Source organism: Chinchilla lanigera, unplaced genomic scaffold (genome assembly GCF_000276665.1).
Source record: "Chinchilla lanigera isolate Chin_1 unplaced genomic scaffold, ChiLan1.0 scaffold00063, whole genome shotgun sequence".
NCBI classification, from domain to species: domain Eukaryota; kingdom Metazoa; phylum Chordata; class Mammalia; order Rodentia; family Chinchillidae; genus Chinchilla; species Chinchilla lanigera.
Window position 1 is genome coordinate 2,892,954 of NW_004955464.1, and position 27,911 is coordinate 2,920,864.

Consider the following 27,911-nt stretch of genomic DNA (forward strand, 5'->3'; position numbering starts at 1 on the left):
ATTGATATTGGTAATGATTTCCTACTTCCAGGCAAGTCCCTTCTCCTTGCCACAGGGGAATGATCTTCTTTTGATCTCAACAAGACAAGCATATCAGAAAACATCTTAATAATTCATCTGAGTGACGCATACATAATTAACTGGCATTAGTGGAGGAAAGTGGTTTCCTTCCAAGAACCTAAAGGGTTGCTGCATCCCTGGCTCCAAGCGGGGCATCTGCCACAAAGCAAGTGCTGAGATTCTTATTAAAAGACTAATAAAGGGGAAGCAGCTTGCCTTGGTCATGTTTACTTAATATCTTTCAAAAACACTCTTGCTAAATTATTATATAACATTAACATGTTTACTTAGAAAAGTACAAAACTGAGATGTGAGGTTTTTTTTTTTAAGACAAAAGAGAAGCCATCTGGATTATATAGTTTCCCCAAAAACTGGTACAAAGGAGGCAAGACCATTTTGGAGCCCACAGACCTCCAAGATACTTTTAGACATTTTTATCCTTAAATAGTTTATCTTTATATAATTACATACCTTGGAGTGATTTATCCCATGTTTCCACAGCGATTATCGGTCCCTTTCTAATAGCTCATCTGCCTTTCTCCCCTCGTGGCCGGTATCCTCAGCTTTAGCTGTCCTATTTTACTTAGCTGGTTACTAACCACTCCCTCAAGCCTTTTGAGGGTCAGCACAGGATGGAGAAGCGCAATGGATTCAGGCAGTGCAGAGTCCTACAGAGAACCAGACCTGCGCTGCACACCGCCAGGACACGTGTGGTGGCCTTCCTGAGCCGGCTTTCCTAACTGACAGCTGTGGACAACATCGCCTGTCTCACAATATGAGGAATAGCGGGAAAATATATGCTAATTGTGCAGCTTGTTACACCCCAGACTCTCAATAAATTTACCTTCTTTTCCTTTTCCTTCTCTCCCTTTTGAAAGTAGTCGGGACATAAATTATGCATAAATAAATTATACGTTACGCTGGAAACACTCAGACATGATTAATGTAACCAATAATAATTTTAATATTAATAATAGGATACTCTGGCAGCAGCATCCTCACTCTGACAATCAATCTGCACACGCTGGCTTTGTCATCCTGTGACACAGAGTGCTTGAAGTTTACCCAGGAAGATGGGGATGCACATGAGTTCTGCTTTTGGGTTTTGGGGGATGTCCCTTTTTACATCAGGAGGCCCAGCTACAAGCCATTCCTTACCACACAAAGTATGTGTTACATGTTTGCCAAGAAACGAAAGCTTGGGCCAGACATGAAACACAGAGAGGCTTCAAGCTGTTATCTGAGACTGATAAGGTTTAGAAACAGAATGAATGTGCCGGAAATACTAATTTCTGTTGTCAGTGCCCCAGAGAATGGAAGGGATCTTTCTTTGGAGAGTATTGCCCCTCCAGGACAGGCAAGCAGTAGCCAGGGGCTAAAAAGTCCAGAAATAGCTAGAAGATTCCAAGGTCTGATGTAACCTAAGTATCCACTATGCTTCCTCACAGCCTACTTTCAAGACTGAGTTTGGGAAAAATCGCTTCAAAGAACCCTTCAGGCTCTCAGATCCTGACAGGACTGATACTTCTTGAAGATTCAAACAGACCAGCTGTGAGTGTGGGGTCCAGAGCCAGGCTGCCTGGATTGAGATTTCTGCTCTTCTGCTTGCTGTGTTTCCTTGGATACTGCAGGTGACTTAACTTTTATGCCCCTCAATCCTCTCAACAGGAAAATGAGGGTCATAAGAAGGACAAACTAAGGTGACATTTGGGAAGTGTAGAGCACTGCCCTGGCAGGTAACAGACAGATGCTTGATCTGCCATTACTTGTCCATGATTAAGTGGAGTTCTTAGGGACACCTGGCCTGGAGGTCCCTGAAAAACCTTGCACATAATAGGACCTCACGCTTCTGATTGAATTACAATATTTATTCTTAAAGGTTATCTGGTTGACTTCACAAATTGGGCCTGTGAAACCCCAGACTTCACATCCAGAACTCTCCCTACTGCGCCTTCACTTGGTAGCCATCTCGTCTACCTCCTCCTCCCATGGAAGTGTGCGTGAGCAAGCCAGATGCAAGGACTTGCTAAGAGCATGGGCTGGGACTCCGGAGCACACTGAAAGCCGAAATAAAGCAATGCCACTTCATCTGTACATCCAAGGGTAGCTGGAGCCTTTGTCGCTGATACAGCTTCCGGGGGCTGAAGCTCTCCCAGTGCGGAAAGGAAGACAGGAACTCACCTATCGGCTGTCCACACAACGCCACGCATTCTGCAGGTTTTCACACAGCAACCCTAGTGGCCCTCTTATTCAGCCTGAAGATGAAAGGCCGCATCTCAGAGTGTGGTTTGTTGATTTTTCCATGTAACAGATAGTAGAAAACTAAGCTCAGCCCCTGAGGATCAGGATGGCGTGTGGTTCCAAGTTACAGATCGTCAGCCTGCTGGCATGGCAGGCACTCCTCACCTCTAACACCTACTAATGGTTAGCATCTACCGGGCCCTAGGGATTCCCTCTGCAGCTCTCGCAGAATCAAACCAAAACACAGAGATAAGACAAGCGGGGTATGAGATCCCGGCTGCCCTCCCACGCCCTCCACCGAGGTAGTCTGGTCTGAAGCCGCCAGGGGGAGCCCCTGCACTAGGCGCAAAGGGGAAAGGGTCAGCAACCCCAGGGCCCGGCCTGGGAGCCTCCTCTGATTTACAAAGCTACAGAGACAAGAGTGACAAGAGAGGGCCAAGGGGGCTGGCAGAGGACGCACAGCTGTGTGCTGGACGTCCATCGAGCCTTGAGGAGCGAGGCCCAATTTGTGAGCAGCATCTGCACTGCAACGTCGATCAAACGACAAACGGGAGTCACGTGGCGCTGACCACGTGAGTAAACAGCACGTCGTGGCTCAGAAAAGAATCGAGAACAGCGAGGTGGTCGCACAAAGTACAAGCGATGCTTGCCTCAAGGAGTTCTTATTTTACCTTATGTGTACATGTGTGTGGTGTACACTCAGTCACGCCGAGAAGGTTCTCTGACTGCGAGTAAGTAATACAATTAAAATATACTGACCTAAAGCGCATGCAGTATCCAGACACCCAGGCCCTAGACTCGGGTCTCGTTGGGGCCTTCATACCTGTAGTTCTGATAGTCAATCTGGGAACCACCCAGCAGAGGACGTAGACCCCGAGGTGGGACTTCCTCTCCCTAACCTGGACGGCAAAGGCTTTTTATTTCAAGAATTTGGCCCATTATAAACGTTGACATTTTTTTTTTTTTACCTGAGAGATTATTTCTGATCTAATTTCCTCTATAGCCTCCTGGATTTGTTTCTTTATTCAGCTGAGAAAAAAGGAAGGGAGAAGAAAAACTATATACCTATATATACACACACAAGACAGCGAAGACGGTTATACTATTCCTTTCTTTTAGTTCACTGAAGGGAACGATTTGTGCTTACACTGTTCGGTCAATCTTGCAGGCCTGCGTCTTGCAATCTGAGCAGCTACTTTGAAGATAACAATATGCGATGCATTCACCATTGTTAATTTCCTATTACCTTATTTTAAAATTCTATATCCTTGTTTGTACTTATTCTTTTCTCTTTAAAATAAAACAAAAGAATTTGGCCGAAATAGAGCAAGAGAAGTCGTACGGACTGCACACGCAGCGGGGCGCAGGCCACCGCTCAGCCGGGCTCCAAGCTCCAGCGCAAGGCGGGCATCAGCAGCAGGCGCCTGAGCTGTGCTTTCCGAAGCGGGTGTCAGAAAAACAAACCCAGAAAACAAAGTCACTTAAGAGTCAGCCGGATCCGGGTTCAAACGTTGAGTCTTCGACCTGCCTCTGTGCGTGTGGATGGGTTACACAAGCTCTCCGAACTCCAGTCTCCTCCCCTGCTACAGTGGGGAGAGTGGCTCTCCCGGGGCTGTTGGGAGCGGCAGGAGCAGTCCTGATAATATCGTCCCAAATCAGATGCTCTGCTATGCTAACTCCTCGTCACACATCCGTGAACTACCCCCGGAGCACAGCACACTCTGGCCCCGTGGGCTCTGGTTTCCCAGGCCAGCAGGAAGCCTTCTTGCAATTAGCAGTGGGAGGCATGTAGGCTACGGGGTCCAGCCCGAGCACCTCCCGGAAAGGGCGCAAGGGAAGTCCTCGGGAAGGGAGTGGCCGTCGCACCGGCCTGGGGAGCAGGGAATTGCGGCCCTCAGAGAGAGCCGGTCCTCAGGTGTTTGGAGCGTCCCGCCCACTGCACCTGGGAGGATGGAGCCCGGGGCGCCCAGGCCAGCGGGGAGAGGGCGGAGCTGCGGCCCAAGTGGAGCAGGTGGAGAGCCCGGCTCAGCTGGGCCCCGGCCGGCCGGCGGAGGCGAAGGAGGGTGCGCTGTTGGCCCGGGGACCCAGCTCTAGAGGCCCGGCTGCTCCCCGAGAGGCGATGGAGGAGGTAAGGCGCTCCGCTCGGGTGTGGGCTTCCCGGGGCCCTTCCAGCTGCTCGGGTTCTCCCCACGAACACGCGGGGCTCGGCGTCCTGCGAGCCGGCCAGGCGCCCCCTGCACCGGCCCCGACCTCGGGGGACTCGCGGGCTCTGCTCCCTCGGGCTTGGGACTTGAGATTGGGCTCTGCTCCTTACTGACTGCGGCCCCGGCCAGTGCGCCTGTGCGCTGAGCCGTCGGTTCTCACTCGTAAAGCAGGATTATGCGGAGTGAGCACTTCGCGAAATAGCGGCGGTGCTCCTAAAATCCGAGCTGAAAAAAAAAATAAAAAAATAAAAAAAATAAAATCCGAGCTGATGGGGCGAGGGGTGCCGGGGCCAAGAGGGGCTCCTTCCCGGGGGTGCTGCGCTCTGACAGTGGGAGGCTGCTGTGCAGAGGAGCCGGCTTCCTTTTCCTCCTCCACGCCCCTCTATTCCGTCCTAAATCAGTGCGTGCGTGCGTGTGTGTGTGTGTGCGCGCGTGTGTGTTTTGCGTTCGTGTCTCCTTTATGATACATTTGGAATTTAATCATTTTCTCCGGCGAGTCGTGTGGCCTTCCACCCAGATGTTTGCTTTTAAACCAGGACAGAGAACTCAGCCGCTGTTGCCAGCCAGGAAAATCTCCCTTTGTCCCGGGGCAGAGTCCAGTTAGCTGAGTTTGGGGAAAGGGCGAGCCGGCCTCTGGGACTCTGTTCCGTCTCCTCCTCGGGACCCTCCCGCTGCGCACAGCTGGTTAGCAGTTTCTGAGAAATTCCTCCGTGGGAGAAGTGCCAGGCTGAGCAGATTTAATCCGGGTGGGAGAGAGGAAAGTGACTTACATTTTGCCCTCTACGGGGCCAGGACCTGCGGGGTTCCTCTATTCCAGATTATCTGCGCAAGGACACGCTCGATGCTGTGCCCATCTATTCCAGGGGAGGGAAAGGGGTCAGCATGTTACCGCTGCTTGGTGTCACAGTTCGGAAGTAGCAGCTTGGGCTCAGCTTGTGGATAACAGCTATTGAGTGCCAGGTACAAGCCAGGCGGTGCTAGCGAGGGTAGACTGTTAGGCAATTTGGAGAAAAATGTACAAAGGGGTATATCTGTTAGCTAGTAACATTTTTATGGAGTAAACAAATGATTGCATGACTTTCAGTGCTCAGGGAGGGGAAATGATCCCAAGTGAAATATTGTTGGTTTCTCAAGTTAAAAGGAAGATTTTGTTTTATTTTTTAAAAAATACATTTTTTAAACACCGGCTCTGTGTGAACAAGTGCCATTCTAAGTGCTGCAAGTATAAAAAGAAACCAGTCAAACCTATTAGTTTTTATAAACATATTCTAGTGGGAGAAGAGAAACAAAATCATAGGTCAGATGGCAGTAAGTGCAATGTGGATACACAAAGCACAAAATGGTCTAAAGGTACCATTTCTGTGGGATAGTCCCAAGGAGGGTATCACCACCAGGTGGCATTGGAATGGAAGAAAATAGCAGATGCAAGGGCCCTGAGGCAGAAACTTGTCTGTATGATCAAGGCAGAGTGCAATGAGCAGAACGGCTGGCACGGAGGAGTGGAAGGAGGAAACAGTCAGACATAGAGGGTCTTATCATGTGGACTCTAGAGCCTACTGTAGAAACCAGACTATTCTCTAAGTAAAACAGAAAGCCACCTGAGTATTTTGAGCAGCTCAGTGGCACAATCCAACTTATACTTGATAAGACTCACCTGGCTCTGGTTTTGAACCCAGATGGTAAGGAGGGTGAGAGCACCAGCTGGTGGGCCAGGTAGGAGGGTGTTGCAGGGATCCACACAAGAGGGGATAAGGGTTTGTTCCTGCCTTAGCAGTGACGGTGGCCGGAAGTGGTCAGATTCTGGAGAGACAGCCCCTGCCTCGGGATGGTCATCTGGAGATGTTTCGACTTCGTGATGGCAGAAAAGCACGATGCATTCAGTGAGCACTGCGCTTTAATGTAGAGCTTTTCTGGAGTAGAGCTGTGTGGTGCAGTCCTCAGGTGATGTCGGGGAGCAGATGGGCCACTGTCCAGGCAGCTGTGTGGTCACAGGGTAAGCGATTGTACCCTTCAGTGTACCATGTTGCTGTGCCATGAGTTCGGCAGCTGAGTGTATACAGTGCATTTTTGGCTGATGGTATTTGGGAAGTAACACCACTGTATGTCGAGGAGCATCTGTATATTGAAGGGAGCGTCCACAGGATTTACTGATGGATTGGATTCCCCTAAAAACTGACGAAGGAAATGAGGGATGGTCCATGACTCCAGGTGAGAAGCCTGAACATCTGTTAGACTGGAGCAGTGTGTACTAGGATGACTTAACCCAGAGCAGGTGTGGAAGGAGACCAAGAGTCAGACGGAAGGGCTGAATAAACAGGTGGCTGCTCAGGTTGGGAGGCCAAGGCCAGGCTGGAGGCAGAGGCGAGGTAATACATCTGCAGTACGATGCTGCTGGACACACAGGTGTCCAAACTTCAGGTTCTTCCCACTAAGAAGTGGAGGCTGTGTAGAACTGTGACTGCTTCGGCCAACATAGCATGGCCCATGTGGCACTGTGGGGCTTTGGAGGCCGTGTCAGGAGAGCCCTGAGCTCCGAGCTCTGAGTCCCCAGGCCAGCAGTCTGCATGCCACAGATTCATGCCTCCCTTGGGCACTGGTTCATGGTTCCAGCCACATCCTACCCCAGCCCTTCCTAAGAGCTGGACCCTCCACATCAGCCCATTGCTACAAAGGACTCAAACAACACCCTGGGAACCGAACAGTCACCCAGCTGAGCCTTGCCCAAATCCCTCACCCCCATGGTTGCCCTAGCAAACTAATACTCAGGCTTTATCAGTAAGTAATCAAGGAGCCTGCTGTAAGTATTGAGCTCAGTCCCTTCCCTGCCAGCCTGAGAGGTATTCTGTATCCTGACTTCTGACTTCTCCAAAAGCCACTGGTGAGCTTGCTTCTTCAGGGACAAAATCAGAGAAGCATGAGCTGCCACCTGTCCTGGGAAGTGTGCAGAACTGATCTTGGGATCACACTACACTCTGTGTTTCTGCTCATCACTGACTTCTTGGCTTTGTTTTTCATACCTATACAACTGAAAATAGCCTACCCTTGGAAGGAGTCTTAAAGATTAATCAAAATAATGCCTCTTGTTGTTCAACATATTATATACAGGCATGTTCCAAATAATGTGCTTCAAAAATAATAATTAAAAGATTTGTAACACAACCCTAGAAAGAGATGAAGTTTTATTTCTTATTCTTCATCATTATTTTTACTGCTACCATCTTCTCCATTTTACAAAATGCAGAATCAGGTTACAAACTTGGGCATGTTGAGTTCCAGAGTCTCTATTCTTTTTTTTTTTTCTCTACTGAAAATAGAACCCAGGGTATTCATCACTGGGTTATGTCCCTAGCCCATTAAAAAGAAATTTATTTTGAGACAAGATTTCATTAAGTTCCTAAATTGTCCAGGGTAGGCTGAAACTTGTGTTCCTCCTGCCTCAGCCTCTCAGAATTCTGGGATTACAGGCCTGCACCACCACACCCAGCTTCTTAAGTGCTGGTTTGGTCCCTTTTTATTATGCTAGTGAATGATATATCACACAGACTTTTTAAAAAGTGTCCTAAAATTCAGGAGATCATAATTTGAGTCATCTGTCATCCACTGGTTATATGACCTCGAACAAGACACCTGTCCTTTCAATTTTTCTTATCTCTGTGAGTTTAATAATTCCTATTTGTCAATTTTGTCTATAAGGATTACATTGGGCAGTATTATTGAATACAGTATAGAAATGATAAAATCCTACACTAACATTCGTGGGTGTTCATATAATCAAATTTTTCCAACCCACAGTTTGTAGCATAGCCGACATGAGAATTTAAACTGTTTTCCAAGCCATCCCACCCCACCTTTGGTGATCCAGCCAGTAACTTATCTCAAAGATCAGCAGGTGGCCTTAAGCAAAAAAAAAAAAAAAAGAAAGAAAAATTGGGAAAGGTTTTCAACAACCTGAAGGCTTATATACAAAAAGAGAGCAGCACCTAGCTTTAAATAGGCAAGTCCACCATCCACACCCTTTGACGTATTCATCCAAATGTGCCTGGACTTTTCCAACAGTGCTGTTGGAGCAGGTAAGCAATACCTTTGCTCCAGGGCATGGGATGAGAACAGAGCACAAGGCTGGACCTCGGGATCTCTGCCTAACCGTGCCTCTCCCTCACTCAGGCCCATGTGCCCTTAGGGGCTAATTATTTCTTCTCTGTGGGACTCTGTTTACTCACTAACAAGAATTTAAATTAAAATATAAAGCACCTAGCATCAAACATATCCCCACAATCTTAGTCTAACATACTAGTCACATTTGAGCCGGGTGATAAACCCTTAGGAAGAACTTGGTGTAGGTGAAGCATCCCTCATCTGAAAATCAAGAATCTGAGATGCTCTAAAAATCTGAAAGTTTTTGAGTGCTGATATGCCAACCCAAGTATTGTAACAGTAAGCTAAGGTATTGGTAAAATTCCTTTTAAGCTATGCATCTAAAATGTATATGAAACATAGGCAATTTGTGTTTAGACCTGGGTCCCATGCCCGAGATGTCTTAGTAAGTACATTAAATATTCAAAAATCCAAGGACATTGGAAACCCGAAACTGTGGGCCCCAAGCATTTTGATTAAAGGCTATTCAGCCTGTGTGTATTCTTGTGGCTTATTCTGATGCCATGTCACATTAGAGGCCACAAAGCTTGGATTCTCAGCTGTGTGCTCCTAATTTCCCTCAGTATCCTATAGTTTTCTGTTCAGTGACTATTCCCTTAACTACTGTCTCAGGGAAGAAACAGGTGATACTTTAGTAGTACTCATTCTGTGTCAGATCAATTAGATGCATGATTTCATTCAAACTTTACAAGTACTGTGAGAAAGATAGCCATATTTTACAGATGAAGAGACAAAAGTTTCTTCATGATTTCGTCCAAAGTCTCCTGGATTGAGAGCCAGGGAGCAAAGATTTGAAGCAGATATTTGATTCTAAACTCTGAGGTGCTCAGTATTAATTATCATATTGCTTTTGGAGTTCTGTATCCGAGAAACATAAACAAGCAGGGAACTATTAAGTTGTGAACTTCTGTTTTCAATTCCATTTGGAGTAAATTGTGTGTTTACCAAGAAATACAATAACCATCACTAATCTTCTTAACTTCTCCACAAGCCAGGAATTCTCCTCTGAGGTTGGGTCTAAAATCTTTGAATGTCGGCCTCACAGTGGCAGTGGAAGATTGTAATCCACCTGCCTTCCCTAGGTGAAATTCTGAAGACTTACCCCAAGATCACGTAGACTGTTACTGCCAGGTCAAGGTTGTTTTTCAAAATAAAGCTTTTGCTACTTAACTGGGTAGAAGAATGATGCCAAAGAAAAGCACTTTGTGTGTATCTTTGAACCAATTTCTGAGCTACACCCAGATATTTTCCCAACTCTTTACATGGAAAAACTGAGGCTAAGGGCATTAAGGACTATCCAACGGACAGAGCTCATCTGGGAGCCCCGGGACTCTGGCCCTGCTCCTGACCTTTGCCACAGTGCCCTCCGGGTGGACTGGTCCCTTGCTTACCCAGCGCTGGCAGCTGGAAAGGCAGAAAGTGGGTTCCTCCAGAGTCTTACAGCCCCAGGCTGCACACTGCTTCGTTGGGTTGACATAAACATAGGGTTTTATGGCAAATGTATCTAACGGGGCAGGGGGGGTTGTTTTGTTTTGTTTTGTACCAGGAATCGAACTCAGGACCTTGCGCTTGCAGGCAGGCACTTGTGCCACTGACCTATATCTCCGACCCCTAACAGGGGTTCTTGAAGCTGAATATTCTCTCCTAAGTAGGGTCTTGTAGCTTGGGCCACCTTCTTTAACAGGAGGGTGTTGAGAGGCCGGGAAGTTCATCACTGTCTTTATGGGGAATGCATGCTATGAAGAAGCGTCTTTCCCGAGAGAGAGACTCAAGTACAGTGAGAATGTTTTGGCTGTGCATTTTCCCTGGGATTTTACGTGGTCAACATAGCTTCTGTTTTCCCAAGCAGAGACTTCAGTTTTATGGTGCTGATGTGTTGAGATGCTTCTTTCTTTTCAGCTGCGTCTGTTCTTTTGACAGCCTAGATTTTTAGGTGAGAAGAACTCTTCACATGTATCCTTTAAACCTTCAGGCCTAAGGGTGTAACTGATAGAGTGCTGAGTGAGGCCATGTGTTTGATCCCCAGCACCACACAAGCAAAAAACTTCCTCATCCGGGTTTGAATCAGTGCTACCACCTACTGGCTGTGTGACCTTTAGCAAGTTATTCAGCCTCTCTGCGTCTCTCCTGGGAGTCCCCACCTGCCTAATGACAGTGCCTGTCCTGCAGCTGCTAGGACTCAGGCCTAAAGAACACAGAATGTAATCTTAGCATTCTGCTCACACTTACTAAGGGAAATTTAAAACCGCAGACTCAGGTCCAATGCGTGGAAGTGCTTGGTCAGTGTTAGCTTGTGTTACTGTCAGTGACAACGACAAGGATGAGACTCCCAGAAGGAATGGCCTACAGGAAACAGAAAAATATGTATTCATAACAAAGTATGGTAAATAGAGTGGTGGAAGAAAGAGAACAAGGGATACAAGGGCCACGGAAGGGGGAATGTTTCCCGCACGGGGAAGAGTGATGAAGTAGAGGAATTTACAGAGGACTTTAAACTGAAATCTGAGAGGGGAGAGTGAAACAGAGGCAGATATGGCCAAAGATGTCCTGGCTGTAATAGATGTATTTAGGAACAGGACTAGGGCCATAGTGCAGTGGTAGAGCACTTGCCTAGCTAGTCCAAGGGTCTGGACTCAATCCCCAGCACTGCAAAACAAAAAAAAAAGTTAAAAATACAGACTCTGGTGCTGGACTGGGTGAGTACAAATCCCACTTAACTATGTATAGTTGGAAAAATCTGCATATCTATGTTTTAGTTACTTCATCTGCAAAATGAAAATAGTAGTAGAACGTCATCAAATGAGTTTTAGATATACAGCTCCTAGCATATGACCCAGCGCATAGCTGGCATCCAAAACCAGTTGCTATAATAAAATGTTTTACTTTCTAAACTTTCTGAATGACAGCATGATAGCATTTGTAGCTGCAAAGTGTCGTGGGTGTGTGTGGCAGGGGCATACTTCACTCTGCAGAGATGAAGGAGAACAGGGAAGGAAATTCGTTACAGAAGAGCTGGGCTGGGATCATGCACAAATGGGTTCCCATCGTAGCTGTGTACCCATGTGCAAATGGCTTAACATGTTCGAATGGAATCTGTCAAATGGACTCAATAATACATCATCTGCCTTCTTTTCAGATGGTCATATCAATGGAATGAGTTTATGGGGGGGTGGTGTTTTGTGAATTATAAACCAATATACAAATATAGGAAATTAGAATTAAGAAGTAACTTATATACAAAATAAATACTGGGTGTAGGGATGCATGAAGTCTGACCTGCAACTCACTCCTACTCTGCTACTTTAAATCTCCGAATAATCCTTCAAGTTGTCTTTTAGTGTAGAGCTGATTAGCTGCTTATGGGCTCACAAAGGTATGTATCTAAATTACTAAACTGTGTATCACTTTGGACATTGAGAATCGTGATAAAATCTACAAGTCTGACATTTCACTGTCCAACCTGACCCAAGGTTGGAGAAAGTCTTGAAGGAGGAAACCAAACATAAAAGTGGCTACTAGTCCAAAAACCCCACAAGACTTCTTTCGGATAAATGGGAACATAGAATCAAGTGACCTTCCCAGCAAATGACCAGTTGAGGTTTTAGCCAAAAGAAATGTGATACTGGAAATGTACAGTTTTCATTCCTTATTGTCTTGTTTGGCCAAACAGATGTTAAATTTACTGGGAATGGTTATGTAGATCTTGCTTAGGGAAAACTACACTTAGCAAAATTGAATATACTTTCATCTTCCTTCACCTCCTTCCCATTGTCCCATTGTATTTGTTTTCATAATCTTCGCCTGGCTAATCCCTTTTACCTTCCAATTGCAGGCTTAGAAGCCACTTCCTTGTAGAAGGCTTCCTCAGCCGCCCTCTTAGTATGATGAGCAAAGATGGTGAGTACTCACCAAACGTTCCCTTTGCTCTCCTAACAACCCCCAGCTTCTCCTATAATTAGACTGGGGTCCTATGACCAGTTCTGTTTGCAGTGGAGGGGAAACTCCAGGCATTTGCAAGCAGGCTTGAGTCTCTGTGCTGTTACCCCTGCCCTGGAACAGGGAGCCAGGACCTCGCTAGCTGGTAGCTCTCTGAGGGCATGTGAGGAACAGACTCCACCTCTGACGCAGGTGGGACAGGTGGGATCTGTGGGGTGAGATAGCGGAGGAGAGGTCTTTGGTTAGGCCTCTGGGATTTGGAGCTGCTTGATCTCACCAAAACCAAGTCTACCCTGACCATTGTACACTGAGTTTTTTCAGAGAATGGCTGTGACTTCCAGCTGCTGCTGTAATGACTTACTATAAACAGAGTGGCTGAAAGTGCCACCCATCACTGGCATAGCACAGGGGTTGGAAGTCTGATGTGTCTGCAGGGCCGAAGGCTCTAGGAAGAATGGTTTCCTCGCCTCTTTAGCTGTGACCTTTTCTTTGCATTCATCACTGTTACCTCTTCCTCCAGCTTCCAAGCCAACAGTATAGATCTTCCCAGGGGTCTTGGCTCCATCCTTATGTCTTCTAGGATGAAGGCCTCCACCTTCCTTCTCAGGAGGACCTTTGTAATCACACCGAGCCCACCTGGGTGACTGGGAATCACTCTCCAGCTCCAGAGTCCTTTGTCATGAAGCAACGTGACAAAACAGCTTCAGGGGTCCCAAGGGTTAGGACATGGGCATCTTTCGGGGCTACAGAGGGAATTGTTTGTCTCACAGCACTCAGTTATTTATCTTAACTACACTTCACTCAAAAGCTCTTTTCAGAACATGTATCACATTGTAAAAGAAATTATGTAATTATCTGTTTAATATCTCATACTCTGGAAATTCCTCTTGGAAAAAACTGTTTCTATGTCTTATCCATTGTTCTCTCTCCTGGTAGCTTAAGTGATTAAATAGTATGAGTAATAACTATAATGGCAGCCAATAATATTTTGGGGACTAAGTCCTGTTGATATGGGGAAATAATATAGCTCCCAAACTGCCATACGTCAGATATGCTGAGTTTGTATTCCACAAAGTTGAAGAATGAATTCTAAAGGACAATGGAGGTTAAGAGAAGGAAAAATTTATTAAGAGAGAGAGCTCCTGAGAGACAGCAAGGGACCCAAAAAAGGGTTGCCACAATGCCCATTTCTCAAAGGAAGTTTTATAGAGCAAAATCAGGAGGTGGGTACAATGTGAGTCAAAACTGTGATAAAACAGTAAGATTACAAAGATAGCTTAGGTAATGTTGACCCAATGGAGAAGCAGGTCATGTAGCAAGTGTTCACGGAAAGAACAAAGACCTTTTTAGGAAGGGATGGATCAGAAGGTGCTGGTCACCCACTTGGGTGACTGATAGCTAGACTTTATCGGACCAGATCATGACAATTATAGTACAATCTTTAACTTTTTGTTCATCCCTTAGGGAGGCATGCAGATGTGGTCATTCCTGCTTTATCTTGAGGCCTGGCCGTGACAGATGTGCCTCCAACCACAGCTGCAATGTGTTCTCATCACTGACTCCCTCAAGGCCCTAGAGGGAGGGTCTGACTGCCTATAACATCTCTACCTAACTTAGCTGTTTATAATACTGTGTCTTTCCTATGAATCATGGAATCTGCCCACAATCTGACCAGGATAAGGAACATAACCATTTCTGTTCTGAAGTGAAGAAAATATGTCCTTGTGAATTTACCCTGCAGACCACAGGGATACTAAGTAAGGGAACCAGGAGTTGAACCCAAGCCTGTCTCATTCAGAGAGCTTTCATTTAACAGGCAAGATGCTAAGACCCCAAGAAACAGAACAGTTAAGGTCTTTCATGCCACCGTTTAACAAAGAAGGTATACTAAATAATATGATTATAATGCAGTACGACAATTGTAATGTGAACAGTGAAATTATACTCCAATGACCAGGGACACAGGCAGTGTAAAAAGTTAAATGTTTTTACTTTGTTTGGGTAAGTCAGAGCAAGTTTTCCCAGGGGGGATATTTCTGATTCAAGTTTTAAAAGATTAAAAAGCATTCACCATGCAACAGCGGAGGGGAGGGGAGGCACAGGTAACAGCAGGTGCAAAGGCCCTCTCGGGGGAGGAAGCATCATCTCAAGACCACTCATAGGGCATGGGGCAGAGGGACAGTAACCAGGGGGAAATGTGTACTTGTCACCTGCTAAAGCCTGTGGCCCACATGCAGCCTGGACAGGTGCCCTGGGGAAGAGCCTGAGTACATGTTGGGGAGCACACAGTGCCCCCAGAACAGTGCAAGCCCCTCCTCTCCTCATCACCCTCCTCCAGCTGCAGAGGAGCTGGCAGCCTGTGCTTGGAGCTGCTTTCAAATGGGAGATACTTTTCCAGATCCTCATGATACCTGCGGTCATCCCCTCCGTTTGTTCTCCAGACCTCCTTGAGGTTTAGCAATTCCATAGGTCTTTTGAAGTTGCCACCGTGGGTGGCTGCTCTGCTAGAGAAATCTGAGCCCTTTGCACCCTCGCCTTGCCGAGCTGATCCTCAGGGATAGCTGCTCTTCCTATCCAAAGCATGCATCTCTGTGGCCCGGGCTCACATCTCTGACTCGCACTGTGTTTAGCGATGAAGGCTTGCATCTGAGTTATATTTGATTCTGTTCAAATGGCTTCATATTTCACTTTATTTGACAGCCATGCAAACCTTGTCAGGGAGATAGGAGAAGTACATTTATTTGCCTTTTAAATATTACCAAAATACAGTTTGTATTTCCTTACATGGTGGACCAGTGGCTTAGCTGGGCTTGCTCAGGCCACAAGGTCTGTGAGAAACAATTAATTTCTGTGTGGTTACATAAGACTGTGATGAAAAGATTGCACGTTTCGTCAACATGAATTGCTCTGTGGCCAGTGTCAAGGTAAACTCTGGACTTCTAATCTCTACTACAGATTCTCAAAGTGAGGAGGTCTCTCGTTTTACAGCAGAACATACGGAGACTCTGAGAAGCTGAATTCCCCCAGATCACAGAGTGACTGCTCTACTCACATCCACGACTGTGATTTCAGTATTATTCCTACTTTCAATTTGGCTTCAATGAGTCAAAGGCTTGCTTGGTTCTCGAGGACCCAGAGTTCAGACTCAGCAGAATCAGAGAGCAAAATTGCCTCACTGCTATTCCTATCCTTTTCATCCCCAAGCAAAGCAATTGCCTATGGTTTTTCTTTCTGTAGCCATCACCTGACATTAAAGTCTTGTTATTTCCTCTCATCCATTAGCACAAAGAGCTAACGTTATCAAGCCCTGCATTCCAGGCTGAAGAGCCTGTGCAGTCTGCCTTCTGATTATTCTGCTGTTTATATCAAGCTGGCCTGAAGCCCAGCACCTGTAGGGCCAAGACCGTCTCTGTTTGCATCCAGTGTCAGTTTTTCCCCCGTTGGGATCTCCTCTGGTGTTTTTCCCAGTTCCCTTGGGCAGAGGAGAACTGAATGCTTACCATGTCATTCTCAATGGGCACCGTCTGCTGGCCTGGGCATGAGGCTAGGGGCAGAGCGGGTAGCAGGGGAAAAGAACAGGAGTGCAGATTGGTGTAAAGGTGAAAGTGAAACTCACAGATACTTCCTGTGAGTGAATGCAGAAAAGGAGGGGGACAATATGGAAGCACTTTCATCACTGGGAACTAGAATGCTACCTAACAGAACTGATACACAGTCTTTCCATCTGAAGTCATTAGGTTAATTAGTTCTGTGTATATTTACTGAACAGGTACTTTCTGCCACAATCACCATTTCCTGGCAGGTAGCACCGACCAGGAAAGTGTATCAACACTGTCCTTTTCATGGCCCCATCCACATCCCAGCCATCCTCATACAGTGTCTGCCCCAGCGGCCTCTGTGGTCCCTGGCACCAGGCCAGTGTTAATGCCCACAACGTTAGGATGTGAATCGCTGTATCCACCTTTTACTCATCAGGAAATGGGAATGGAAACTGGAATAGCTGTGTCACAGAGACAGACCCAGAACTCATAGAGGAAGGAAAATTCCACACCAAGACTTTCAACGCCCAGCCCATCCTCTGAGCCCTGTTCTGCACGTAAGGTTGCTCTCAGTCTAGGGAAGAAGAGGAAAGTGTAAGACAGTAACATTATTATGAACTCTGCGGTTAAAGGAGGTCCCGGAGCCAGGATCAGAGGCGCACCACTGCGGCCTCTCCCTGCAGACCTCGTGGGAAGAAGCCAGCCTAGGGAGTTGCCCCAGAGCTGGGTCAAGCTAGATAAATGTGTTCCCGATAATTAAGAGGAAGAAGAGCATGCCAGGCAGAGGAGGGAGTGTGTGAAGAGGCACAGAGGTGCTCATTCCCTCAACACACACTCCCAGTGTCTTCTCAGCTCTGGGCACTGGGTGGGGTAACCCTAGGGTGAAGAAAAGAGGGAGTGAATCCATTATAATGGATGGGTTAGAAGAGGTAAGACCAGAAACTGCAAGAGAAAAGGATTATTTGGAGAAGGTGAGAGGAAATGATATTCAGGTTGAACGTCTCTCATCTGACATCTAAAGCACTCTGAAATCTGAAATGTTCCCAAATCTAAAACGTTTTGAGGGCCAACAAGACAACAATTTAGAGTTTGGATTAGGAATGCTCCATGGATAAGATCTATAAAAATGTTGTAAAATCTGAAAAACTGAAGTCTGTCCTAAGCATTTGAATAAGACATGCTCAACTTGTGCTCTTGCTCTGTTTTATAATTTATGATGCATTCTTACGTGTCTGGGATACTACCTGGCACACAGCAGGCCTCGACTAGTCATGGACCGAAAGCCTGATGAATGGTCTCTGTTAACCTTTCAGAAGTCGCACTCCTAAGAGGTCCAAGAGGAACAGCACACCGGGTCACCACTATTGCCATTTCTGTCTGCAGAGGGGCCACTGAGTCGTACAACTCCAAGGAACACTCTTCACAGGGTGGCCTTGTGAATGGGTTCTGTGGTCACAGCGAGCCTAATGTCCCTGGGAATGTGCAGCTTGGCAGTGGGTTCCACTGGATGTAGCGAGTTACTATGTGTTGAAGACAGAAAGGACTGTTACACAGAGAATTCTGTCCTTTCAGCCTCAACCTGTGAGAGCACAGGAGTTAAATCTGTGCTGTGAGCCAGCGTGGCCACACACATGCATCTGGTCAGGGAGGAGCCACAGCAGAGCCTGGGCCTGTGCTGGCTGCTGCTTTCCCACACTGCACAGCGCTCCTCAGGAAGCTGACAATTTCCTCCAAAGGGCCAAGGAAATAGCTGGGCCGCAGAAGGTGCTGTTGGTCCCATAGGGTTAGCAGCCTCCTAAGGTGAAGGGAGCTGGTGCCCGAGGTGTTTGTCACGGACTGGTGTGTGTTGTGTAACTAATAGCTGCTGTAAACCTAGCTCACAAGGGGCCCTGGCTTTGCTAGTTCTTTGAGTAAAGAGGATCGCAAGGTTCAGAGAGTGGATTATCAGCTTATGTATTTAGAAAACACAAAGAATGTCAAGGATCAATTCTCAATTGGCTGAAGAAATTTTGTCCCAGATAAAGACCTTTTAAATACCCTTCGGCTGCGTTTCTTCACTAATTGCAGCCAACAACTGAGGCTGTGCTCGGGTGTTAGACTGAACCGGGGAACCAGGTCAGGAGCTCTGGGTCTGCCCCCTTAACAGAGCTTCCAGCTTAAGCAAGTACCTGGCCTCTCCAGCTTTAGTTTCTTCACCTGTCAAATGGAATTGATCACTCCTCCATCATGACAGCATCAGAGAAAACTGAATAATGTCTGGAGAGAGCCTTGCCCAATGTAGTGTAGTGAAAGAATCTTGAGTTCTGAAATCAGACCTTGTCTTAGTCCATTTTCTGTGGCTATAATAAAATGCTGGAGACTGGATAATTTATAAAGAAAAGGAAGGTGTTTTGTATAGTTCTGGAGGCTGGGAAGTACAAGAGCATGACCCCAGCCTCAGTTCAGTGTCCGGTGAGAACCACCATGACAACATGGCGAGGGGCATCAGGTGATGAGCTGGGGGTGGAGCCAGTGCAGTAGTTTATGCTCCTCTTATAAAGTCACTAATTCCACCATGTTCCCCCTGACTTCATCTAATCCCAGCTACCTCCCCAGCACCCTGTCTTTAAGTGCCATTCATTTAGGGATTAACTTTCCAACACGTGAATTTTTGAGGGACACATCCGAACCATAGCGGTCCTCACTGTGAAATCTAAACTTACCGCTTCATAATAGTGCAAACTTTGACAACACCAGTGGTAATAATAACTAGCCAGCCTTTCTATAAATTATACTGTCAGGCACAATGCGTACATGGTCTAAATTAATTGCTGCAAAGTAAATGCTTTTATTGTTGCTTTCATTGAGGCAACAGAAAGAAAACTCAGTTATCCAGTTAAGTGAAAGGGCCAGGATCCAAACACTTTTATCTGACTCCAAAGCCTACAGCACACTTTTTAGTTCCTAAGTTAAACTGCTCTCCCACTGCAGACCTCCATTTCCTTATCTATAAGATGTGGTTAACAGTAGCTACCTCCAGGGTATTGGGCAAATCTGAGACAATGTCTGTGAAGCGCCACCCTCAGGGGTCCAAGGTCCACACTCCCGTGCTATGGTGGTACAATGACAGTGGACAGGAGGAGGAGATGACCATGACGCAGGATTGGCACTCAGTCCAGACCTTAAAAGTGACTCTCCTTGCTATTATTGGAGAAAGAAGGCTTTGAACAGACAAAAAACCAGACTGGGGCTCTTTAATCTTTAAAATATATACACATCTAACACCTGCAAAAGCTGTCAGTTGCATTTAGAATTGTGTCTTTCATTCTTTCTACTTTTTCATGTTGCTGGGATTTAATATAAAAAATCTAGGAAATTAAAATGGCCACACTGGCTAAGACGTCTACATCATGTGATGCAGAGTCAAAGCAATTAAGTGACTCAAAGAAGTCATTCAGCTCTTCTTTATTTGGTGTTCAGTAAATTTACAGAGAGCTGTCATCAACCCAAAGGACACTTGAGTGACTGTTCTGTCCGGGGCACGAGAGGGGAGGAAGCCCTCTCGAATGAGCACCGTTGGTGGTCAATTTCCCTTCCCCCTGGGAGACAGGTTCCAGTGCAGCCCCCATCCTTGTCCCAAGTTGCAAAGCCAAACGAGTGTAGGGGACGGCAGCAATGGAGTGGGAGAAAGTTTGCAGAGATAGTGAATCCTGAGTCTGGCCCTGATCCCCAGATGGCTCCCAGAGTTACCCCTGAGCCCCTCACTGGGAGCTGCATTATGAAGTTGCCATCAAAGAGATGCAGTTAGATTTCCTTGGAGACCCTTGCCCCCAATACACAGTACAGCCAGTGACATTTCAGTGTCTGGAACAGTTCTGAGGCCATTTCAGGGGCTGATTTTCTTAAAGCCATCAAGAGCCTCATTTGTTTGCAATGAGTAGTTGTTTTAAATTTTGGCTGGGAGCAAAAGGATTTGGAAGTTCTAAAATGTTGTTTTTGTAAGCACCATCTCCCACTGCAGTCTGTGAAGGTACTTGGAATTAGAAAAGTTCAAATGTGTGTTGATGAATTTATTGGTGTGGCTCGTGCGGTTGAGCGTGCAGCCCCGCTGTGTCTCACAGCCTGGTCTCAGTTCAGCCACACACCCGGCGTGGAAGCTGCTCACCCCCCAGGCTCTCAGGTCATCAGCTCAGTGTATGAGATCCACGACCTTTGACCACCATGCTGCTGTTTGCTCTTCTACCTCACTCTTCCTGGCAGCTCCTCTTGTTCCTCAAACCTAGTGGGGTTTTCCCTGTCTTGCCCTGGTGCTGCCCCATCACGACAGTGGTCTTGGGTGTGGTCCTTGTCTGCTTCCGTGATCTTTCCCACCAGACTGAACCCCAGGAGGGCAAGGCCTATGTCTGTCTTGCTTATTATCCACAGGTGGCTTGCCACAGGTAAGCGTGGTATGGATTTGGGTAGGGAAAAGATTGCCTGTGCCCTTGTGGAAAAGGTGTGCTGAGCACAGAATTCATCTCCCAACATCACTGGCTTCAGTGGCATTGCAAGTTCATATCTGGGCTCTAGCACTTACTTGCTTTGAGACCTAAGCAAGCTTCAGAAAACTCAGATCCTTGGTTCTATCCTCGTCTTTGGGCCTGAGCTCAGAAGCCCGTTACAAGGATTACAGCAATTAACAACCTACATGTGTTGCTGTGCATAGCTCCTGGAAATGCAAGGCCTGGATATACTTTAAAAAGGTGTAACAGTGAGTGTTCAATGCACCGATCACTTGCTTTGCTCTAGCATTACTTCCAGTTTTTCCTCAGTTCCCACATCCATAAATCCTCAAGTTTAATTCAAAAGGACACCCATTGTGGCATTTATGCTCTGTGTGTGTAGACACCGTTGCAGTCATGCACACAATCCCATCCACACCCCTGAGGACCTCAGTGGGGCGGGGTAGATAAAGCGGGCACATATACGATCACTGTAATAAAACTAGATAACCAGCGCATAGCACTAAGCAGAGGCTTCTATAAAAGCATGGAGAAAGCGTACTTTGCCTAACCCAAGGACTGGGAGAGGCACCTAGGAGGGATTGATAACACAGCTAAATATCTAAAAATGAGTAAGTTTAGCCAGCAAATGAATACATCAATGGCATTCCCACAGAAAGAGCAGCCTCATCAAATGCAAAGGTGAGTTCCATTTTCCTGGAGGGCTGAGTTAGAGACAGGAAGTGGCAGGAAATAAACCTGGAGATGTGGGAAGGACAAGACCACAGAGGGCATCTTATGTCTAAGAAATGTGTACTTTATCATCAGGGTCATGGGTCCATGGAGAGATTTTAAAGGCAGAAGTGCATGATTGGAACTGCAGTTTACATACATTGTTGGCATGAAATTAATTGGTAATTCTTTAAGAAAGCCCTTTAAAGAAGAATCCCTTCCAGGCCATTGGCAGAAATCTATTTGTTCATTTGTTTCATTATTACTTGGGTAAATGTTTATTGAGCACTTACTAGAAGTCAGTCACACTTGAACTTGTGGGCTCTATAGAGATCTTTTCCTGCCTGTCCTTAAGGCATATGCGGAAGATAGGGAGGATGAGGTATCCAGTTGTATGATTGTAGTTGGATGTGGAAAGTGGTAAGAAGCATAAAACCACAAGAGATTTGCAGATGAAAAGTTGTGAAATGTTTCCACATTTCTTTATGGACCTGATGCTGAGGTGGCTACACAATACGCTTTCAAGGTGATTCAGAAAATATCAGTGGGTTACATGCAGGAGTCCCTTGGATAGTCCAGTACATAGCCGTGGCTGATAACCATTGACAAAAGTACTCTGAGGAGGGGGAGGTAAGTTTTAAAGAGACCAGTGATGAAGGTCATGGGAGCTTTGAGGTATGCCTAGAAAGATGAGCAGAATTTGGACCGCAGATGTCTGGCAGGGGCACTGTGGACACTTCTGATGATAGGCGAAGGATAGACCATGTGGGGCGAAGGAAGACATTCTGTGTTACTGCCACCTAGAGGTGTAACGGAGTCAGCTGTGATGCAGCGTAGCTCAGTGGTAGAACACTTGCCTAGCGTGTGGGAGGCTCTGGTTCTATCCCTAGTGTGGGAAGGAGTGGAGGGAGAGAGAGATCCCGGAGGTGAAGAAGTTTGTGTCTGCTATCCAGGAAAAGATGACCCTCTGGGTTAGGCAATGTCTAGTGATGGTTACCATTTACTGTGCCTGGGGCCAAATACTTATTTTGCTTCTTTCATCTTCTTAAAGCCTTGAAAGAACCCTAGGAAATGGATGGGGACAAGTCCATGATCCCTTGCCCACTATTCACAATTCCAATGAGCTCTGAAAACTAATAATTCATCATAACTGTTTTGGTATCAAACACCCACCTGAACCAACGTGAGACCGTTATGACCTTTGTCCTACATCAGATGAGCATTCGTATGTTTTACTGCAGAAATAATAACAGTTTCAGCCCAGCACACTGCTTCAGACCCCTGCAGGGCTTACATATACAGAATTTGTAATATCCTACCTTTCTTCAATTGGGAAACTTCTGAATTCCAAAGCATATCTGGCCCAAAGTTTTGTGTAAAGATGGCAGACCTGAATCAGAGTTGCTTTGTTAGCAGGCAGAGGGGGTGTGATTCCTTGTGTTGGTACCAGGGTCATAGTAGGACCTTTGGATGAAAGTTCTAAGGGCTCTAGGAGTGACGACGGATGGCCAGGATGGGGAAGGGCGTGTCCAGGTGGATATAGGCCAGAGAATAGCTAAGTGGTAAGGTGCTAAATCTGCCAAATCTTCCCTGCTCCAAAGCATCGTCTCTCCTTCATTGCTCCACAAAGGCAACTGAGACTCCTTGATGCTTCCTGAGCAAGGCCATGAAGGCCCTAAATGAGAAAGGCTTCTGAGAAGAGCACTGGCTTCCACCCTCCTTCCCACCTGTGCTACTCCCAGGGACACGCCATGGAGCCACCTGCCTCTGTCCCACCTCTATGCTGCCCCTCAGACCAGAAGTTCTCCAGCCCCATCTCCCCAGTGATAATCCTCTCATCCTACAATTGCTCTTGCTTTGGCAAGGATTCCCCACAGTCCCTTACCAGACTTAATTATTTACTTCACTAAATCTTCTCTGGCGCCATCCACAGTGCTATGGTGAGGTAATTGTTTGCATGTCTGCCTTCACTACATGGGAGCCAAATGTTTTGTATTGCTCTGGCTAGCTGGCCCAGCTATCGGCTGAAGACATAAACCCTACGTGAAAAAGGCTAAAGTCTGGGGGGTGGGGTGCAGCACAGTGAATAGTTATGACAGGGTAGCATGTGCAGAGCTCCCAGGAAGACACAGCCAGACCAGACCTGGGTCTTGGTCCAGACATGCGCCCATAGGAGGCAGCCCAGAAGTGGGCAAAGCAGAGCCTTGAGGAGACTCGAATGGGCCTGGGATCCTGGGCTGTCGTTCTCCTGTTCCCAAACTAGAGGGGCTCTCCATGCCAGTTGAACAAAACCCTGATTCCTTAACTTGGACTCCCTATTTTTGCACACCCTCCATACAGGTGAAAGTCACAGACACTACACCCTTCAAGAGAATTAAATCCTGCCTCAAGTACAAATAAAGAGTTGAAAGGCAGGGCAGCAGTTCAAGACCCATAAACTGCCTTTTATCTAGGCATGAGTAAACACTACGTGGGAGGGAGCAATGGGGTTGATACACATTCTAGACAGTGATTTCAGTGAAGGTCCGTGGAATCGTGTGTGAGTGCACAGGGAAACGCACACAGGAAGGGACAGTAGACACAGCAAGTGTTGAAACCCTTGCTGGTACTGGAGTAGCAGAATAGGCAAGTGGGCGGACAGGTAGCAGTGCCCGAGAGTAGGATACTTGCAATTTGTGTTTGAGATGGTCCTTTTATTAGTAATGACAAAGGCAAAGGTGTACTCTGGAAATGGGTGACTAAGGCAGGGTGGTCGGCAAGAGCGCGGTCGGCAAGGTGTTCGAGGGATCATCCACGTGAACCAGGAACCTGCTTATCATCATGGATGCAGTAATGGAGGGAGAGGAATGATGCAGGTACAGAAAACCTTCAGTAAATGAAGGGAATGAAGAAGGAATTTGTAGGAGACTACAACAGGGAACCATGTATTTCTTTGGTATGTTTTTTCCCTGGAGATGGTATCTCTGAGGAGGAAGAAATAATCAGGAAGCAGCCTATCGGGCCCAGCAATAAACAAGGGCTGAAGAAAAAAGCCACACCTGTGGAAGCCTCTGGAGAGTGTGTCCTCAGGGGAGATGCCGGTGAGAGTCAGAGCAAAAGTCGAGTTCTAAGAAGAGATAAGGACCCGAGGAATTCCGCTGACCACGGGCCACGCTCCACAGAGCCCAGTGGATGGATGGGAGGGAAGGGTGAGAAGTGGGATTTGGTCAGGGATGTTGTAGAGTCCCAGGGGGATAAGGGCCATGGTAGAAGACTAACTTGGCTTTCTGAGGTTAACCCAGGCCCGCAAGGATGTGAGGCACAATGGCCTCAGGGGAAGGACAGTCACAAGGCCGGTAGTTTAAGTAGCCTGAGGGATGGTGCCTGGGGTGTTGAGGTCAGGGAGCCCAGTGTCTTTCAAGTTAGGTGGCTATGGACACCAGGTAAACAGTTCCAGACCTGCTTCTTAATGCAGACAGGTGCCCAGAGGCATGAGACTCTGTAGGACCCTCTGTGCCCCAGTGGGCAGCGTCAGGGGGGCACTTTATTGTTGACACTGGGAGCTCGCACTCCCCCTCCTTGGTAGCATGTGACTCCTGAGGGGGTGGGTCTTACCAAGAGTCCTGGCTGGGGGTTTACCCTCCCAGAGGGAGGGAGAGCGAGGATTGGTCCTTATGCCTTTGTACAAGACAGAGGCTTCTAACCTCCCCACTCCTGTTTAGAAGGGAGGGGAGAGGGCTACAAATGGTGCTCTGTGCTCCCTTGTTCCTACCCCTCTAAAGGGCACAGAAGTTAATCACTGGTGCCAGGAATGCAGGCTGTTTCATTGTTATTATAGCACTTGGAGTGGTGAACTTGGAATTGAATCCCCTTTTTATTCATGAAGGGTGACTCAGATGTTATTTTTAAGGGTTTTCTTTCTTTCCATCTTAGGTAGGACTTGACAACTTGTACTGCCTTCTCTTCCTGCATAATCTCTTAGTTTCTGCCGCTATTATGTGCTACCAATTTTGAGTTTGCAAATTCTTTAAGGCTCTTGTACTTGTTTACCTGGAGAACAATGTCCGGGTTTGTGATAAATCACTTCCACTGGTGTTGCCTTTGTTTCCTGCTGTGGAAAACAATGGTCAGTAATTTGCAGAAATCCAAACATTAGTTAACTTTTCTTTTTAACTCAAGGAATATGTATCAAAATACTGTCTTTTTCTGGAAGTTAGTTGACATGTGCTCTTCTTACAGCTTTCACAGACATAGTCCCTTCTGATTTATTGAGCACCTGCAGTTCTTTTCCTCGTCAGCTGATGAGGTCATGTGACATATACCACTGTATTGGAGTCGTGTGACATGTGCCACCAGAGTTCATTCTGTAATCTTAGATGATCATGATCCAAAAGGCAGCTACCATGCAGTCTACCTGAGCAGGACAACTTGGGAGAGTAGGGAGTAGCTGTCTGTACCCAAATTTGTAAGCCACAGACAGGGACATGAGATTTGACACACAATAGTTCTCATTGCAGATTTATTTTGAAAGAACACTGAATTTTATTGTTATTTAGTTCTGCATTCTCATATCTTTTAAATTACAATAAATCAGACCTTGAAAATCCAAGAATATATGGTCACAATAGCCATGTATCTTCTTATAAATTTTTAAAAATATGCAATTAGATTAGGTACAATGCTTTGCTCATCTAAGTATAAGTAGCAAACAGTCTGAGGCCATTTTTTTGGTCTTTTTTGAAACAAGGTCTTGCCATGTACTTCAGGCTGATCTGAACTCACTTTGAAGCCCAGGCTGGCCTCAAATTCACAGCAACCCTCCTGCCTCAGCCTCTTGAGTGCTGGGATTACAGGCATGTACCACCACACCCAGCTGAGAGAATGTTTTAAAAGCAAATGTAGATTGGTTTCTTGGGCTTTTAATTTGTTTGTTTGAATGATTATTATTGGAAATAAAATTACTATAAAATGTATTATCAGTAAGTATGACAGGCAAAGTTGGTTATGAAATTTCTATGAGGTTAGCAAAAGAATTATAAATTGGAGCTAAATTTATAAATAAGTTATAGTAGAAGATAGTTAAAGTAGCTCTAAATTATACAGACTTGAACCCAAATTCCTGTATTACTTTCAGTGTAAAATGGGGAAGTTACTTAACTCTCTTTACCCTAAGCTTGTCGCAACATGGGGCAGGAAGAGTTCCTGCTTTTTAGGGTTATTGTGGTGATTAAGTAGTGTATATCTGAGTTGATAGTAAGGACAACAAGAGCAGGAGAAGTGTATCAAGTGTCTGAACCTTCCAAAGAGGGAAACTTTTTCTCAAGAAGGTAATCTAGCAGTCATGCTCAAATAAAAAAATCAACCAAAATTAACATTGTAGACATGCAAATGCATTCTTGGGTTTAAGGAGTCCAGGATGCACTATCAGGTCTGAAGCTAGACTGTATGAGCCTGAACCTTAGCTTCAGTCCTTCCTCACTGTGACCATGGAGAAGTCTCTTGAGCCTGCTGAAACTTGATGTCCTTGTGGGTACTCTGGGAACATGTGAGGTGTAAACAAAGGACTGTATACAAAGCACTTAGAACAGTACCTGGTAGAAAGTGTTTGCCTCTATTGTTATTATTGTCATTGTTACTCTTTGTACTCCAGTCAAGTAGAAATCAAGCAAGAGACATCGTCTTATGGAATTTTATTCACCTGGCTTGATTAAATACATTCAGCTAAATAAAATAACCACACCTAGAGAACTGGGATTCAGACTGTTCACATTGGCCTGCTCTTTCTTCTGAAATGTTGTGGCAATTTCTTTGGGTCTCTTGGCTGGTTTTTACCTCTTCTCCCTATCAAAGAGACAAATCCCTTCTGTTTAGAGGACACACTGCCTTTATCTTAGGCTGTTTCCATAATATCTCTGGAATTGTTTTGCCCCATGCACCCAGATGAGATATTCAAGGATCACACACACACACACACACACACACACACACACACACACACACAGAAGCAAAGCACCTGGGCTCTTTTCCAGCGCTATTCTGGGGCCATCTTCTGACATTACAGAGACTAGATAATCTGCTTCAGCAGGCGTCACCCTAAATTGCTCTTACAAAAGTGATTCCAGAAAATATTTTAAATTCTGCACAGTTACAGTTCATGTATCACACGAGCCTGCTCACTCTTTCTAAGCATTCATTTGCTAATTCATTTACTCACCAAAGTCTTTGTGAACCACAAAACTAGTGTTAGTGTTACCAAGAGAAATAAGACATGGTTTCTGTCTCAAATAGATTCTGAAAAGTTGTAAATCGTCATTGAGTCACCACATTTTTGTTGAGCACCCCCTGTGGGACAAGTGTGTTTGTGGGGGTTGGGACTGCAGCAGTGAACAGCAAAACATCCTGACCAAGTGCCTGTCCTCAAGGGGTTTGCACTCTGATGGAGGGAAGTGGACTTTGGAAGACAGCTATGCTCACCACTATATCACCGACGCAGGAAGTGGGCTTTGGCTGGGTGCTCATCAGTGCCATCAAGACGAGCAGACCAGTGCTTTTCATTACAGTGATTTTTGATCAGTGCTTTTCATTTGTTGCAGATGACTGAGTCT

General features: G+C 46.2%; 1 protein-coding gene across 3 annotated transcripts in view; it reads left to right on the forward strand.

Moving 5' to 3' along the window:
• Positions 1-4,338: 4,338 nt before the first annotated feature.
• Positions 4,339-27,911, forward strand: part of LOC102023567 (chromosome unknown open reading frame, human C1orf168) — a 99,315-nt gene continuing 75,742 nt past the window's right edge. For 2 of the 3 annotated variants that reach the window (XM_013521593.1, XM_013521595.1), the window contains exon 1: positions 4,339-4,429. In XM_013521593.1, the coding sequence (XP_013377047.1) occupies positions 4,421-4,429 (9 nt within the window). In that variant the 5' untranslated portion in view covers positions 4,339-4,420. Of the gene's footprint in view, positions 4,430-12,494; positions 12,558-27,911 lie in introns of those variants that run through there. The other variant, XM_013521594.1, reaches the window with a different exon arrangement.